The sequence below is a fragment of the Toxorhynchites rutilus genome, chromosome 2, assembly GCF_029784135.1.
Source record: "Toxorhynchites rutilus septentrionalis strain SRP chromosome 2, ASM2978413v1, whole genome shotgun sequence".
Taxonomy (NCBI): Eukaryota; Metazoa; Arthropoda; class Insecta; order Diptera; family Culicidae; genus Toxorhynchites; species Toxorhynchites rutilus.
In genome coordinates, this window is record NC_073745.1 from 20,549,080 (window position 1) to 20,567,017 (window position 17,938).

The 17,938-nt window shown below is 40.6% G+C and overlaps 2 protein-coding genes and 1 pseudogene across 3 annotated transcripts in view; 2 read left to right on the plus strand and 1 right to left on the minus strand.

The window, feature by feature from the left end:
* LOC129764307 (sodium-dependent transporter bedraggled) overlaps window positions 1-17,938 on the minus strand; it is a 289,063-nt gene that overhangs the window by 85,635 nt on the left and 185,490 nt on the right. The window lies entirely within an intron of this gene.
* On the plus strand, window positions 3,281-5,292 carry LOC129764315 (probable cytochrome P450 9f2). The gene is made up of 2 exons (XM_055763278.1): window positions 3,281-3,532; window positions 3,589-5,292. Exons 1-2 carry the CDS (start codon window positions 3,321-3,323, stop codon window positions 4,979-4,981), a joined length of 1,605 nt encoding a protein of 534 aa, XP_055619253.1. The 5' UTR covers window positions 3,281-3,320; the 3' UTR covers window positions 4,982-5,292.
* On the plus strand, window positions 14,065-16,190 carry LOC129764310 (probable cytochrome P450 9f2; annotated as a pseudogene).

Genomic DNA, 17,938 nt, shown 5'->3' on the forward strand with positions numbered 1-17,938 from the left:
TTACGACACGAGTTACGACAGTCATTTTTAACGGCCAAATTGAATTTTTCAATATCATGGAATACGCAGTTTTTTATAATGACAGTAGAATTAAATGTATGTTCCAAATTTCAGATCGATCAGTCAACAGCAACGGGGTCAATTTTGTATTAATGTGGGACAACCCTACAAACATTCAAACATACATAGAAACAGGTCAAGCTGAATGAAACCATTCAAAAAGTTATTAGTTGTTTGGGGACTGCGGCCATCTTGGAATTGGATTTTTCATTATGAAAAAAATATATATGGCGCCATTTTGTGGTAGCGGCCATTTTGGATTTGCATTTTTTCATAAATAACTGTGTTCTACTAGTCAAGCCCTTTCATTTTATACCCACATTGAAGAGGTTCTGAGAAAATATGTATTCCGCCATTTTGTGACGGCCGCCATCTTGGATCTTGGCATTTTGCATAGATAACTGTCTACTGTCTACTGTCTACTGGTCAAGCCCTTTCATTCGATACCCATTTTGATGGGGTTTTGAGAATATGGGTGAGGAGAATATGGGAGAATATGGGAATATGGGTTTGGGGGAAAACCCATACTGATGGGATTTTGAGAAAATATGTCCATAATCCGCAATTTTATAGCGGCCGCCATCTTGGATTTCCGAGATCATGGAATACGCAGTTTTATAATGACACCAGAGATAAAGATGTGTTCCAAATTTCAGATCAATCGGCCAACAAGAAGAGGGTTAAATTTCTATTAATGTGGTACAGATAAAGTTACAATGTTACAATGTTATAAAATCACAAACATACAAACGGGTCAACCTAGATAAAATCGTTAAATAAATAAGTGCAAATCATAATTATATCACGTTTACCGAGAGAAAATTCGTTTTTTTTTTATGACTCGATTATCCGGAGGATTCGATTATCCGGAGTGATAAAAAATAAATACTCCGGATAATCGAGTCCGAGCTTCAATTTGGTTGATAGAAACATTCAGTTTATCATGTATTTTTGATAACAATTAAGAATAACACCTTAAAACCATCTAACTTTTACATTTTTCACTTCTAAAATTTTACTTAAATCCACTAATTTTACAACTTCACAACTTTATCCTGTATCAAATTTTCTCACCTTTCAAATGCAATCAACAGAATCCTCCGAAGTAGCGTTATTTTTGAATTAGAGTCAGTTTAAAGCAGACAGAGCCTGAAACAGAGAAAAAGTTCAATAACTCTGTCATTGTTGGATTTCGAACACATGCGTAGGGGGATTTTGTTCATCAAATTTGATCCTCTATTACCTCCTGAAAGAAGTCGAAAGTTTTATATGAGAATGTTATTTTATGACTTTGGGGCGATGAATAAAAAATTAAATTCTTTTATATTCAAAAAACAATAATGTGTTCAAAAACAAATGGAGAATTTTTTTTTACTCGATTATGTAAATATTGGATTCGATTATATACAGTGAAAAGAAATCGGATACCGTATGTAATCGAGTCCGCCCTGTATAAAAAATGAACAGTTTTCGCGTGATGAATAGCGGTGGAATGATTGTGCAGTACTAGAGGGGCGCGGATCCCAAGAGATCTCCTGCTACGAAGATCGTCAGCAGATTTGAGGCACTTGGCGCCACCTTCTGTGAGTCATTTCTTTCCGGCGCATTGAGCCGCTTGAAGTTGTAGTGCACGGCGAATGCACTTGATCGTTCATTCATTATTCAATGTGTGTCGACTTCCCGTTTGCAATTGCATAACGAAGTGCATCGTAAACAAATCGTCCACATTGTGAGAGATTGTGGTTGTAATGTTTACACATCACGTGGAGATGACTATGCAAAAATGACATTGTGCCTGGGTGAAGTGATTATAATGGAGAATTAAAACATATTTAATATCTAACGATCAACAGTATGCATACTGTGTGTGTGTGTGTAATTATAATGTAGAACAGACATCACACAACCAAGCCAATCATTATCATCAGAATGTGAATAAGCCATGACTCGCATATGGAAGCGAATCACCTTTTCCTGAGCAAGACCTAGAATTGAAGCCACTGTTTGCCAGGGATAATGTCCTTCAGCGATCCTGCCCAGACGTTCTTCTAAAATTTGTGGAGCTGAAGTAGATGAAGGTCATCGGCAAACATTCCGTAGTTCCTGAATTCTGTGTTGTAAACAAAATGTCCTGTGCCGAAACGTTGAAAATGTTGCAGAATACATTTGGTTACTGTACTATGTCGATAACAAGGGTGTATGAATGGTGTAAGACATTCAAAGTCGGCCGAGTAGAGATGAACGATTTGCCACGTCAAGGACGACCTCTTCAACTGATGAAAACATCGACAAAATAAAGGGAATGGTTTTCGGAAATCGTCATTTAAGAGAGCTAGCCCGTGAATGAAATATCTCCCACTGGATCGTTCGCCATATTTTGGTTGATGTTTCGGGCATGAGAAAAGGCGCAACACGACTAGTGTCAAAAGAGCTCTTTTTTTTTTAATTTCATCGAAATCAAGTGGCTTAAGACATGCTTTTACGATGAAATTTTGATCCCACGTTCATTCAATGCATAATTACTGGCGACTAGACATGGGTGTACGAGTATGACATGCAAACGAGTCAATAATTATCAGTATGGACCGCTGCACAGTCGATCAGAAGTGAAGGAAGGCCAAACGGTCAATAAATTGGCGCTATGAGGCGTTTGAGGGAGAAAATTCGTCGCAAAGGGCCAGATTTATGGAAAGATAACAACTGGATTTTGCACCAGCTCATCGATCGATCATTGTGAACTTTTTTTTTTACCAAAAATGGCACGAATGTCATGGAACCGTACTCTCCAGATATGACCGCGTATGACTTTTTCCTATTTCCGAAACTCAAATAAAAAAAAAAATTTGAATTTGCTGCGTGAACTGAAGACAATCGGTGGAAACAGCTTCAAAAAGTCGATAACTGGATTGTTCGTTGGAAGAAGTGTGTTGATTCAGAAGGGGCATAATTTGAAGTCGATAATATAAATTTAGATTATAAATACGCCACACCAAACGCTCCAATTTTTATGCACGAATAATCAGCGCCTTCCGTAACATCAACAGAGACACAAAATACCGACGATAAAATAAATCTCCAGCCTGTACTTATCAACAACACCCGCCTATCATGATGTCCGTTGACAAATCGTTATCGTCTCGAGTGACTTGCTAAAAAAAAAAAAAATAAACGAAATCGCGATGTCACGCTGGTAGGTTTATCTGATACAAAAACAACAGTGCGTGTGCAACGGAATTTCAGTTCAATTCAATTCGTTTAAAATGGAAGTAGATTTGGCGTATGTTATTCTCGTCGCAACGATCGTCGGTTTGCTGTACCGTTGGCTCACGAAGAATCATGATTACTTCAACGGGAAACCGGTGCCAGCGCTGGCCGTCAAGCCAATCTTTGGAAGCACGGCGAGTACAATACTTCGCCAGGTCTCATTTACGGGATTCATAAAAACACTTTACGATAAATATGCGGGGGTGAAGTGAGTCAAATTAATCCAATTTCCCATCGCATCGTTCACATTTTCCATCGTTTCAGGGTGTTCGGCTTGTTTGACGCAAATACGCCGATTTTTGTGATCCGGGACCCGGAACTCATCAAAAAGATTGGTGTGAAAGATTTCGACCATTTCATGGATCACCGACCGATCTTTGGTCCGAGCGACAGTGATCACCCGAATGTACTGTTCCCGAAGACGCTTTTCGCGATGACCGACCAGAAGTGGAGGAATATGCGGGCCACGCTTAGTCCGGCCTTCACAGGGTTGAAGATGCGTCAGATGTTCGAGCTGATTGTGGAGTGTAGTGAGAACATGGTGCGGTTCTACCAGAACGAATCGAGTCAGCCCCGGGTTTACGAGATGAAGGATGTGTTTTCGCGGTTCACCAACGATGTGATCGCAACGTGTGCTTTCGGGATAAAGGTGGACTCTATGCGGCAACCGGATAATGAGTTCTACGTGAACGGGAAGAAGATGATGGCCTTCAGGAGGATCAGCGTAATGGTTCGAATGCTTGCGTATCGGTTCATTCCGAAGATAATGAGCAAACTCGGCATAGACTTCATGGACCAGGAGCAGAACACTTATTTCTCGGCGTTGATTAAGGACGCGGTACGGACGCGAGAGACTCAGGGTATTGTGCGCCCGGACATGATCAATTTGCTGATGCTCGCGAGGAAGGGTATGCTACAGCATCAGCAAGAGGCTGAGAAACACGAGGGTTTCGCCACGGTTCAAGAGTCCGAGGTGGGGAAGGCTGCTAGCACCTGGGCAATGACCGAGAATGAGATGATTGCCCAATGTTTGATCTTTTTCTTGGCCGGATTCGATACGGTATCTACGTGTCTCATATTCCTATCGTACGAGTTGGCTTTGAATAAGGAAGTGCAGGAGAAATTGTACGAGGAAATCCTGGCAACCCACCAGTCGCTGGAAGGGAAATCCCTTACGTACGACGCCATCCAGAAGATGAAGTACATGGATATGGTTGTGACGGAATCGCTTCGTATGTGGCCACCGGTGCCTACGATTGACCGAATCTGCGTAAGGAACTACGAGCTGAACGATGGCGAGGGGCTGAAGTTTACAATCGAAAAAGGAGCCGGTGTTTGGTTCCCCGCCCATGGACTGCAGCACGATCCAAAGTATTACCCAACGCCGGAGAAGTTCATCCCGGAACGGTTCAGCGATGAGAACAAGGGTAACATCATCATGGAAACGTATCTACCATTCGGTATTGGGCCAAGGAACTGCATCGGATCTAGGTTCGCGCTGATGGAGGTGAAGTCGATTGTGTACCACATGCTGATGTACTTCAGCTTCGAGAGGTGCGAACAGACGCAAGTGCCGCTGCAGCTTGCCAAAGGTTTTCTAGCGCTCAGTCCCGAGAAGGGGATACACATCCAGTTCCGTCCAAGGAAGGCCGTTTGAATGGTCTGGTGGTGATGATTTTATTATTTGTATTTTCCTATTTTCCTATGGGAAGTAATGAATTGTGGTTTGTTTTTCGAAATATAATAAAAAAACCTTGAAAAAGAAAAAAAAATTGTATAGCGGGTTGTGACGTAAAATTACGAAATTATTTCGGATGTTGTTATAGAGTGCATCCTAATTTTAGAAATAACTCTTTGGTAGAACGTTTTGGTGGTCCTGTAAAGCGCCGATGGTTTGCATGATTTTGTAGAAGCAATTTATGATTCATCCTTACCCTCGCGAGAGTAATATACAAACTGGTCATATAACGCAATTTGTTTTTTATGTTGATGTTGACAACTACAAACAGCAGCAAATCCCGAAGTGCAAAAAAAGCATACAACCAAATATGTGCTAAGGATCACTACCAATATTATTAGCATTCCAATTTCAATTTTCACCCGAGCAAGATCGCGAAATAGATTCGATAGTATTTTTGTTGTATTCCGAGTTGTTTTATTTCCTCTAGTGCAAGCCATATCCAAATAGTATTTTTTTAAAAATTGTTCGGTTGAACATTTGCAGGGATGGGACGATAGGAAAATCTCGGATTTTCCTCCTAGGAAAAGCTTCCCTTCCAACAGTAACTTCGGTTGAGGCACTCTTCAGGGCACAATCCACTTTGCGAAATAAACTGTATTGGATGGGCTAATTTACTCTGTCGAGGTGTCTTGAAAAAGACAATTTTGCTTCTATGCACGTATGAATAAGGAAACCTTTTTCACTTTAATTAAACTTCGAAATCGGGTGCGAAATGATATTTATTCCACTTCTATATACAAGAATACAATGAATAATTCGTCCTTTTATACTTTTTATACTCGAACGATTGCGTCAGCTCGTTATATTAATGCCAATCAGCCAATCAGCGTGCGCCACCTTATGTGTAAGGCATGCATAATGAGCCTGTTGTTGTTGTTGCAATTGTTTCCGGAAAGTGTGCATTGAGGCAAGGGAGAACTAGAAGATTCTAGAAGGCGTGTTCATAAGTTTTAGTTGGAACAATGGAACAAAGGGTGACTAGAGGGTTCTGGAAGGTACTTTGTTAGTATTAGTGGGAGCCGGTTACCCGCGGCTTACTCGGGGTTTATAGACGGGATACGAGGTGGGAATCATAGAAATGCGAACAAAACATAGTTCTGAACTGTCAATTGACGAATTTCATGCCAACTCGACTAGTCGTTGGCAGCACCATCTCAGATGTCAGCGAAAAGTTGTGGGTGTGAACACGTGGGTCTTTTAAGCAACTTTGCATACCAGAAATATATAAAAAAAATTAGACTACTTTTTGAAAAGGGCCGAAAAAAATTCTTTATTTTTTACAAAAAATAATAATTCAAAAACTGTAATACCTACAAAATTATGATCAGAGGATGAACAATTGTTGAAAATTGTTTAAATTTTCATAAAAAATAAAAAAAAAACGCTGAAAAACAAAATTATTTTAAAAATTAAAAATTCAACGATTTTTTTTAAATTCTCAAAAAAATATATGAATAGCTTTCACAATTTTTGTCAAGTCGTCCATACATCAGAAGATGGGCACTTTAGCAGAGAAAAAGTTTTTCTAACAACATCTTTTTCATGTTTTTTTTGAAAAAAATTACGGCTAATCCTAATTTTTTTAAAGTCAAGATAGCGATATACAGGCAAACCTTTTTTTGTGCGGGGGATAGGGATCGCACAAAAAAGTCGCATAAAAAAACGTTCAAAACTTCACCAGCAGCTTTAAAAAATCGTGTTCGGTACACATTTTGAAAAAAAAAACTTTTGTGGGGTAGATAGGGACCACATAAAAAAAGTTTTCCCCAAGAAAATAACTCAAATCCACGCCATTCACCGTTCAATTTCCTTTTGTTTCCCTGCTTTGTGATGGGACACTTTGCCTTTTCGGTTGCGCGTGGCTGTTTTATGCTTTTAGTTGCATGTCGAAAACTTAGAAAAACTTAGAGCATTTGATGAGAGGAGGGGAATGATTTCAGAAGTGGATAATTGAGACGCAAATATGCTTTTTTGCGCTGAAATGCATATAAACCATCGAAAAAAACGAGATGGACGATAACTTCGTTAAATATGCTTCTTTTCATACACCGCACAAAAAAATCAAACAAAAAAAACCGGGTCCACTGGCTTCGGCATCTTCAATGAAAATTCCAGTGCCTCTTTCAAACTCAAAGATCCTTGTTCCGTGTATGTCGCTGAACTGGGTGCGATATACTACGCACTGGGGATCATTGAAACATTGCCCATCGACCACTATTTTATTTTTTCAGACAGTCTCAGCTCAATAGAGGCAATCCGCTCAATGAAGGTTGATAAACGCTCATCTTATTTCCTAACTAGAATAAGACAACTATTGAGTGTTTTGGTCGAAAAATTATTCAAGATTACCTTAGCATGGGTTCCCTCTCATTGTTCGATTCCGGGGAATGAGAAAGCGGACTCGCTAGCTAAGGTGGGCGCTCTAGATGGCACACTTTTTGAAAGGCAAATTGCTTATAATGAATTTTTCCACATTCCTCGTCAGTACACGCTCGTAAGTTGGCAGCGCATGTGGAGTGGAGATGAGTTCGGTCGTTGGTTACACACGATTATCTCTAAGGTCTCGACGAGTGCATAGTTCAAGGGATTGAATGTAGGTCGTGATTTCATTCGCGTGATATCTCGGCTTATGTCCAATCACTACAACCTAAACGCGCATCTCTATCGCATTGGGCTCGCAGCAAACAATCTTTGTGATTGTGGCGATGACTACCACGACATCGAGCATGTTGTCTGGTCGTGTATCCGGTTCCATGCTGCTCGCTCTCAGCTCTCTAGAGCACTGAGAGCACAAGGCAGACAATCGGAGATCCCCGTCCGGGATATCTTAGGTAGCCGTGATCCTGATCTTCTGCTTCATCTATACCTGTTCCTCAGGAACGCCGATGTCAACGTTTAATGATGTTTCCTTCGTTGTGTCCCCGTTTTATATCCCGTTTTATACACACACTCTTTACAGATACACGGGCCAAAGGTTGTGCAGTCCACTGATCATTCAACAAGAGCCAAAGGTTGTACCGCTCATGACAACTCTACACGAACTGATGATTGCGCCGGCTAGTGACCATTCTATCCTGGATTCCTCGAGTCGAGAAAGATGCACCACGCTAGATATGGGTTACAGACTAGGGGGGCGTTGCTGATTAATGGTCAGCTGCATCCCAATAGGAAGTATCCCGTGTCGGGCACACGTACGGAGCATTGGAGACAGCAACATCCGAATTACGAAAACACTTGTAATACTAACCTCGAGCCAACCGCGAGTAATCGGTTACATATTACTAACATAGATAATAAGAAAAATTGTCAAAGTATTGAACTCCCGGCCCCGTGAGGCTAACGCCATATGAGCCTTGATAAAAATATATATTTTGGAAAAAAAACCGCATTAGAACAGAAAATCGCACAAAAAAAAAGAACAAAAACAGGTTTTAATGTAGTGTATTCGACAAAGCTTTAGATCTAATTAACATATAATTTTTTGTCGAAGACATCAACTTCTATCTCTCATAGGTTCTCGAATATAAGGCGTTTTTTTATGGAGACTCCTGAAAAAATAATGACATGTTTGACATGTTTATAAATATAAAAATGTAGCAGAGCATGTAAATTCGATAATTTATACATAAAAATGTTACAAATTAAACATTACTAGTATTTTTTATATCCATTTTTGAGTGTGTATAGGTGAAACGTCATGATAAACAATAAAAATAAACTTTTCAGATGGCGAAGAGCAACGTTTTGTTATTTGGCTCGCAAGAAATTTAGTGTTTTAGTGGTGAATATGGACATGTCCTGTGAAACCAATGTTACAATAGTAAACACACAGGTTAAGTGTGTTAAGTGTGTTTGTATAGAAAACGGTATGATTTAAAAGCATTTCATAGAACTATTGAGACACTTTTACTTGGCTCATAGCGGGGGCAAGGTGGCCACTATTGTAGAAGATGTGATTTGACATGAAAGCACCTTTGAACACGCCTTATTGACGAATTGAATGAGATCATCACACCACTTAAGGCCCATTCATGATAAATTTTATATTTTTTCAGATACCAAATATAATATTTTTGAAAAAAATTAGTAGTACATTTTTCATACCTTTGTCAATTTATCATATAACATTATGAAATAAAAAAAACTTTTCGAAGTCAACGTGATTGCGGAAAACATCCTAAAGATCGATGCTGACACAATAAAATGCCTCAATTTGTATGCGTTGTGTTTAATTGTACTCTATGCTTAGGGTGGCCGTCTTACCCCGTCTTCCCCTACTGACCAATTTACACTCAACCAATAATTTAGCTAATAAATAAGGCTTCGATTGCGAATATTAGGTTGGGGAAAAGGTAATGCATTTTTTTTTGGTGAAATTCAAAACTATTTTTCATATGCTACGGATTGTCCGATTTGGGTCAAATATACACCGTTTTATTGGAAAAATTCGTTGCCAAATTGTTGCCATGTCGTTATTAACGAAAAACCATAGCAATAGATTTTTACAATTTTCTCTTGATTCCAATTTTTTTATCACTCCGCAAATTTCCCATGCGAGAAAAAGATGATAATCGTTTCGTGCCAAGTCCGAACTATATGGTGGATGCATTGAAACATCCTAATGAAGCTCTCGGAATTGTGTGACCTTGGGTTGTCCTGATGGAACAACGCACAACTTCTTTTGGACAACTCTAAACGTTTCTGGTCAATCGCTAGCTTTAAACGATCCATTTGTGGCAGTAGAGATCATAATCTAGTGTATTGCACTGAGAATTTTTTTTTTAAAAACGTTTCGAAAAATTAAAACAAAAATTTAAAAAAATTGAAAATAAATTAAATTGCACGTATTTTACTGTTGCAGTATCGGCACCATAAACATCAATCACAATTTCAGTGGCCTGGCTTGCATTTTCGCATTTATAAGATAAAATTGTAAAATGTATCGATTTTTCCCTTTGTTGACATCCACCGTTAGCACCCTGTAACTCATAACTGAATGGGACAAACAAAAAACAACAATGATTTTTTTTAGTGTGAAATGACACCTTCACACTTGAAATTGTATGATCGATATTACGCGAGATATTGATCACTAAAGCCAGCCAACGAGAAAATAATGGATAACTTTTTCCCCAACCTAATATTTCAAATTGACGCATGACTGACAATAGGCCCAATCCCGCTCTGATTATGTTCGGCATTCAGATAAAACGCACAAAGATAAGGTTTGTTTTAGTTAGAATCCGAAATCAGTGTTCATTTTAAAGTAGCGGTCGTAGTAGGCGTCTCTGAAATATTTTGACAGCAAATGGTTTGTGTTTGTGTGATAGCCAAGTAAGCCTTGACCTGCTGTCAAGGCTATGAAATAACAACTGTGAAAAAAATGATTCGTTATTCTTATCCCGACCACCGAAGAAACTAGAAGTAATAAAATATCTTTTAACAGTTATTAGTTGTTGTTCATTACTGAGGAACACAAAATATTTTATCGACGAGGAAGTTGATGTCTCTTCCGGAAGAAACCCTCCAGTTTCTCTTTTGAAGATGTTTTTAAGGAAGACTTCAAGCAAAAACGACTCGAAGATAACCGACCAGGATTTTAGTAATTCGTGATTGCTACCCAGCGAAATATTTTTTGAATCGTGATATAATCGCTTCATAGAGGTTTTTAAGGAAGACGGAAAGCAGTTGGAAGACAACGTGGAAATGAGGTTGCTTCTACGCAAGATTGGCACACTGTTCCATGAACGCTACATGCACAATGATCCTGCCAAAGCACCCCCAAGCAAGTTCGAAGAAACCATCAAGAAACTGAAGAAAATTTTCTCTTTTCAACGCTCGCTATCGGTGTCTCCAGTACACGAAACACGACGCTGATGATTATTCTTCCCATGCTGTTTCTATCAACAAGCACTGCGAAGCGCTCCAGTTATCGAAGCTCTCCAAAGATCGATCAAAGTCACCACGCACACGCTGTCGGTCATGGAACTGACGCTGGAAAACTTGGTGGAAGAAAGCAATCGGATCATCAACGTCAAACAGGCCCCCTAAATAATTGAGAAAGGTGAAAACGAAAAGCACGTAAATGCCATCGCCAATCCGAAGCCTGCTAGCAAGAAGAAGATCCCGAAAACAACTTCCTGGTTGTGCGGAGACCCACACTAGGCCAAGGAGTGGCCCTATCAAACCGTTATTGCTGCAAGTGCAAGAAGAAGGGTCACAAGCAGTGCAGCCACACGTCCCGATTTATCTGGAATGGAAATTTTTTCGTTATTTTCGGTACAGATTTTCGTCAAAAAGAACAGATTGGTAGAGATTTTTTTTCCATTTGCGAAATTTCTTTCATTTGAACAAAGTAACATTGAGGTACATGACGACTTTTACGCCGCAGTATCGCTTGGTGCTGCTGATCATAGAAGCATTTACAATGCAATGATTGATCAGTTTCGGTGGTTGGACGTATGTTTGGCCCCAGATCAACAGATTGAATTGTTTGTTCCAGGCTACATGAAGAGCTGAAAGATTTTTATTTGATCATTCTCACTAATATCAGAGGAATCTCACGTTGGTTCAATCCTATTCCAATTTGAATAGCATTCACGTTGTGTTAGAAGCGTTTCCAGGATTTTACAATGGGAATGTACAAGATGTGGAGAATTAATTCTGTTACCTAAAAATAAAGATACTTCGTAAGGAAATCACAATTTCAGAAAACGAGCATGTGCAGAGTCGGTGGACAAAAATTGGCTGCCTAGAAAGAATTGACGGTTCGCTCGTCTTTTCGGCGCTTCGATGCATTGTTTGTAACGTTCTAACTATGCCTGACTCCTCGGCAACTGTCGAGCGATCTTTTTCAGAATATAATCAGAAAAAATAAGCTTAGAAATCGGCTAAGCAACGATACGATGAACGCTATTTTGAGATCAAAGGATTTGATCAAACATCTTGATGACAGCTCGAAAAATTTAAAAAATGATAGTATGCAATCTTGATTCGGATGTCGGATGGTCGGACGCAGATGTTCGAGCCCTTGGTAGAGTAGCTCCATTCCAAAGTTTCTGATGTTTTTCAAAGTTCCCTTGGTTGTTGCACCAAAGCACTGGTGGAAGTCGAGCATGAATCCCGTAAGATGCTGACAGTCAACGATCATCAAGGATTGTTCTAGTTCAACCGTTTGCCACCCGAAGTCAAATCAACCGCTGTTTGGTCACTGAGTTTGGTCACGCTGATCTGCTGTCACGCCTGATGAGTTGCAACAGTAGACCGGACGAAGACTATGTCAGGAGACAAGCCGTGATCCAGTTCTACAAGGGGTAATCCAGCAAATCAACCAAGGTTGACCGGAAACTGCAACCCAACTACAGAACCAAGCCATTTGCCAGTTCTTCACCCAACGAGACTGTGTGCTAATTGTTCAAGATTGCATAATGTTTGGTGACCGGGTCGTCATTCCAGCACGTTTCCGGAAGCGCATCATCCGTCAACATCATGGGATGGATCGTATGAAGGCGTTGGCTAGAAGCTTCGTTTACTGGCCAAATATAGACGACGACGTTGAAACCTGTATTCGATTTTGCAGTTCCTGTGCAAAAGCCGCTAAGTCCCCGAGGAAAACCGATCTGGAGTCCTGGCCGATTTTGTCGAAGCCATGGGAGCGCAGACTGCGTACGACTACGTTGGCCACGTGGATGGTTATTACTATCTGGTTATCGTCGACGCTTACTCCAAATGGTCCAAGTTTTTACGTACCCGCAGTACAACAACGACAGCAACAACTCTTGAAGAAACCTTCGCAAGGCATGGAAAACCACGAACATTAGTGTCTGAAAATGATTCCCAGTTCATCAGTTCAACATTCAAGCGGTTCTGTGAAATAAACGGAATCTCACACCTGACCGTAGTTATGTATCATTCGCAGTCGAATGAACAGACAGAAAGGTTTGTTGACAAACTGAAGAGGGGACTCAAGAAGCTTGTCAAAGGGGAAAACATGGTCACTTTCCCGCATCTCCAGATTCTGTGATCCATGTACCGCTCAACCCCGAATCGAAACGCTCTTGAAGGGAAGTCACCTGCTGACCTGTTTCTGGGAGGACCGATCCTTACAACACTCGATCTTGTCAAGCCACAGATTTCAAGCTCAACTGAAGTGAACACGAAACAAAACACCCAGTTCAACAGACGCCACAACACCATCAAACGGAAGCTCGAAGCCGAGTGGGTGGCCTGGAACGATTGTGGAGAACAAAAGTCGAGTGAACTACAACGTTCTTTTGGATTAGATTAGAGGTCGCGTCGCAGAGGAATTTCTGATACGGAGCTGAGGTTGAAGATATTGAGAACGATTAGGGCAAACCCGAGAAGGGAGTCCAAGTGACTCGGGGTGCAGCAGACATGAAGCGATCGTGGAATAAAATGACTATTGAGGGTATTTGAGGAAAAGTATGGAAATTCAACAAAACTGCGACGGAATATTTATTTCAATATTTTTTTCTAAAAAGAGCAATAAATTATCTGCATTTTGATATAAAAACTTGTTTGTGCCTTTAACCAATCCCGAGCTGCAACTAATTTTGCGATTCCAGACTCTAGATGAAACAAGCTTTACAAAACGAAAGGTATGATCCCCGTTATTGTCATAAGAATTCGGAGACTAGGATCGATTCCCAATCGCAAGCAGTTTGATTAGACCGACCAAAAAAAGCTTTCACATTTTAATTGACGCACAAACACTTGCTTTCTTTTTGGATATATTATCCCCGTTTCCAATTTCGAAATACGTAATGATTCACAGATGTTCACACAAGGTCACACAAGAGAGGGCTCTGCGCTCTTTTCTTGCCTCTACCAAGATAAATCAGAATCAACGAGCGATTGAAACCATTCCCACAAACATTGCATCAGATTGGCGCGTGAATACACATACGCGTAGCGCCTCGGAGAGAAGTAGCAAAAATTAACGACATTTGACTCCAGCCAAATGTATATGACGGCAACGACGAAACCATTCGACCATTCGGTGAGTTTCGTTCGACAGGAACGGACGTTCATTTGTCTTTGGCCACAGATGAAAAACCCGTTTGTCATACAACAAAACTTTCCAACCTTGGTGATAAGCATTTTACTGGAACGTTATCGTGTTATCAAAACATTCAATTTGCTTCGATAAGTAGATGCCATCGAACCAAATATCGCATCATTTGATGTAAAATTATCACCTGAGCTACACACAATGTTCGAAGTGGACCTGCTCACGGCGGGTGCCATAGGTGCCATCATTTTGCTACTCTATCACTACGTAACGAAACAGTACGAGTACTTCCTGACGAAACCGGTGCCATGCATCAAACCAACCTTTGGATTCGGTAGCACCGCTCCGATGATGTTCCGCACCATGGATATAAGTTCGCTCGTCACAAAGCTCTACAACGGTTATCCGGATTCTAAGTAAGTACTTACGAAAACAAAACTCACGATCACAATTGTGAAATGCAATGTTTCACCGTAGAATTTCGGGCTTCTATGATCTCTTGAGGCCAATCTATATGTTGCGTGACCCGGAAGTGATCAAGAAAATCGCTGTGAAAGATTTTGACTACTTTACCGATCATCAGATATCAATGAACTTCCCGGAGGACGAAGACGTCGGGAACAGTTTGTTTGGAAACTCGCTGTTTTCACTGCGCGGCCAAAAGTGGAAGGATATGCGGGCAACCCTAAGTCCGGCTTTCACCGGGAGCAAAATGAGACACATGTTCGAACTGGTGGCTGACTGCGGTCGATCGTTGGTGGACTTTTTTGCAGCGGAAGCGAAAGCGGGGAAGACGTTGGAGCTCGTTGGAGATGTTGGAGATGAAGGATGTGTGTTCGCGCTTCTCGAATGATGTGATCGCGACAGTGGCTTTCGGAATCAAGGTGGATTCGCTACGCGATCGTGAAAATGAGTTCTACGTGAACGGCAAACAAATGCTGAGTTTTCAATCGATTGTGGTGTTAGTGAAATTTCTTCTGTTCAGAATCGTACCACGGTTGATGCAAAAGCTTGAGGTCGATTTTTCGGACAAAAAAACGTCAGAATATTTTAAAAACATGATCACGGATAACATGAAACAGCGGGAATCGCACGGAATCGTGCGGAACGATATGATCCAAATGTTGATGGAAGTGCGGAAAGGTGTGCTCAAACACCAGAAAGATGAACAGCACACGAAAGACGCCGGATTCGCGACGGTTGAGGAATCGAACATCGGAAAATTAACGCACTCGAGAGAGTGGACCGAGAATGAACTCATAGCTCAATGTTTCCTATTTTTCCTGGCGGGTTTCGACACCGTATCAAGCTGTATGATGTTCTTAACTTATGAATTGACAATCAACCCGGATATTCAGAAGCGTCTCTACGAAGAAGTGCTGGAGACCGATCAATCCCTAAACGGGAAACCCCTAAACTACGACGCGTTGCAAAAGATGCCATACATGGATATGGTGATATCGGAATCCCTCCGCAAGTGGCCTCCGGCAGTAGTTTCCGATCGGTTCTGCGTCAAAAACTATCGTTACGATGACGGTGCCGGAACACAGTTTACCGTGGAGAAAGGACAAACCATGTGGATTCCAACAATTGCACTCCACCGGGATCCCAAGTACTATCCCAACCCCGACCAATTCGATCCGGAGCGCTTCAGTGAGGAGAACCGTTCGAGTATCAACACCGGCGCCTATATTCCGTTCGGTGTGGGTCCTCGTAACTGCATCGGATCGCGACTGGCACTGATGGAGGTCAAATCGATGGTTTACTATTTGCTGAAGGCATTCAGCTTGGAACCGACCGAGAAGACACAGATTCCGTTACGCCTGTCAAAGAGCGGGTTCGCCCTGCTGTCTGAGAAGGGCGTTTGGTTGGAGTTGAAACCGAGAAACTGAAGAAATTTGCTGTTGTCTTGTGTACCAATAGGTGAATAAATAACATCATGAGATCTTGCAATCCTCCAATTATCCAAGCGCATGGCAGTTTAGTTTCAGGAGTTAGAAACAAAAAAAAAAAGGTTTGATGTACTCATATATCAATATTGATACCAAAATGTATTATATGTTAATAAAGATAGTACTCATCGTTTTTTTGTTACGAGGAGTACTTTTCCCTGAGGGAATGAATTACTTTCTGATATACAGAGAGTTGTGAGAGGTCAGTTCCGGGACTCAAAATATATCTTCGCAACTATCTGTAAGAAGTAAGTTCCACCTGGCCAAACGGTTACAATAGAATTCACCTTGAATATAACAATTCAGGTTGGGCTCTTCTACACGATAATGCACCGAGTCGCAAGTGGATCAGTGATCCGTAATTTTTGGCGCAAATCACGTCTGTGTCCTAAATCATTCGCCGTATTCACCAGATTTGGCACCCTGTATTATCTATCCCTTAAAATAATGCAAAATGTGAAGAGCTTGTTTGACAACATTGGGACTGTTAGAACGGTTTCTCGAAATTAACCAGAAAATGCATTTGAATTGATATGAAATCAAATATAAAAAGGTAATGAGTCTGAGTCTAGGGGTACGGACGGAATCTTGACATAGGATTGTGATTGCGTATAGTAATTGCATTTGAATTAAGTTTTTTCATTGTTCAAAATCAGTATTTTTTCTTGTTTGATACATCAACTAAAAGCTTCGCACAATATGCGTGAGTATACCTTTTCGAACTTCTAAATCAGCAGCCAGTAAAATTCATTAATAATTTATTAATTTAATAATTTTTAAATTTGGAAAAAAATTAATAAGTTTTACATAACAAAACAACATTCTCGATATAATGACATCCAGCACCACAATTGGCATACATTGTTAGTAGCCAGATGAATATCATCTTCATATCATCTTCAAGATCATTCCTAGATCTTCCCTCCATTGATTCTGACTTTTGAAATTTGTCAGAAAATTGTCTTAAGCAAAACAAAATAATTTCCTGTCTAATAGTATACAACACAACATATGTCGGGCTGAAGGTTGTGCAGTCCACTGATGATTCAACAAGAGCCAAAGGTTGTACCGCTCATGACAACTCTACACGAGCTGATGGTTGTGCCGGCTAGTGATCGTTCTATCCTGGATTCCTCGAGTCGAGAAAGACGCACCACGCTAGATATGGGGTACAGACTAGGGGGGCGTTGCTGATTAATGGTCAGCTGCATCCCAATAGGAAGTATCCCGTGTCGGGCACACGTACAGAGCATTGAAGACTGCAACATCCTAATTATGAGAACACTTGTAATACTAACCTCGAGCCAACCGCGAGTAATCGGTTACATATTACTAACATAGTTGTAAGCAAACATTGTCGAAATATTGAACTCCCGGCGCCGTTAGGCTGACGCCATATGAGCTTTAATAAAAATATACATTTTGGATAAAAAAAAACATATGTCGCAATAACGAACGGTTTGAGTAATATGTGTTTGAAAACTCTTAACCCTTTCACTGCGGCCCAGTTTGGGAGAAATCCATCAGCAAGTAAGGCACGTTATGCGCATGTCAGTCGTTGTGTTAACATTCTAATAATTACTTTCTGTATGATATATCGTAAAACATGGGTCAACCCATAAACGTACATCACATTCTTTGCATTCGTATCTACTTTCTCGACAAATGTTATGTTTGCTATATACTATTGTGAAGAAGTGAAAGACTGGCGAGAGCGTATATATACGCCTTTTGTAGTGAAAAGGTTAATGAATCGTTACATTTATCGTAGAGTTACCCCCTCTATATAGAAATCAAAGACATAGTCCTATGTCAAAATTCCCATTCAATGTCGGAGACGGGTGAGAGTGCAAACTATGTGAATATTTAGTTTTCTAGTATTTGCGTATT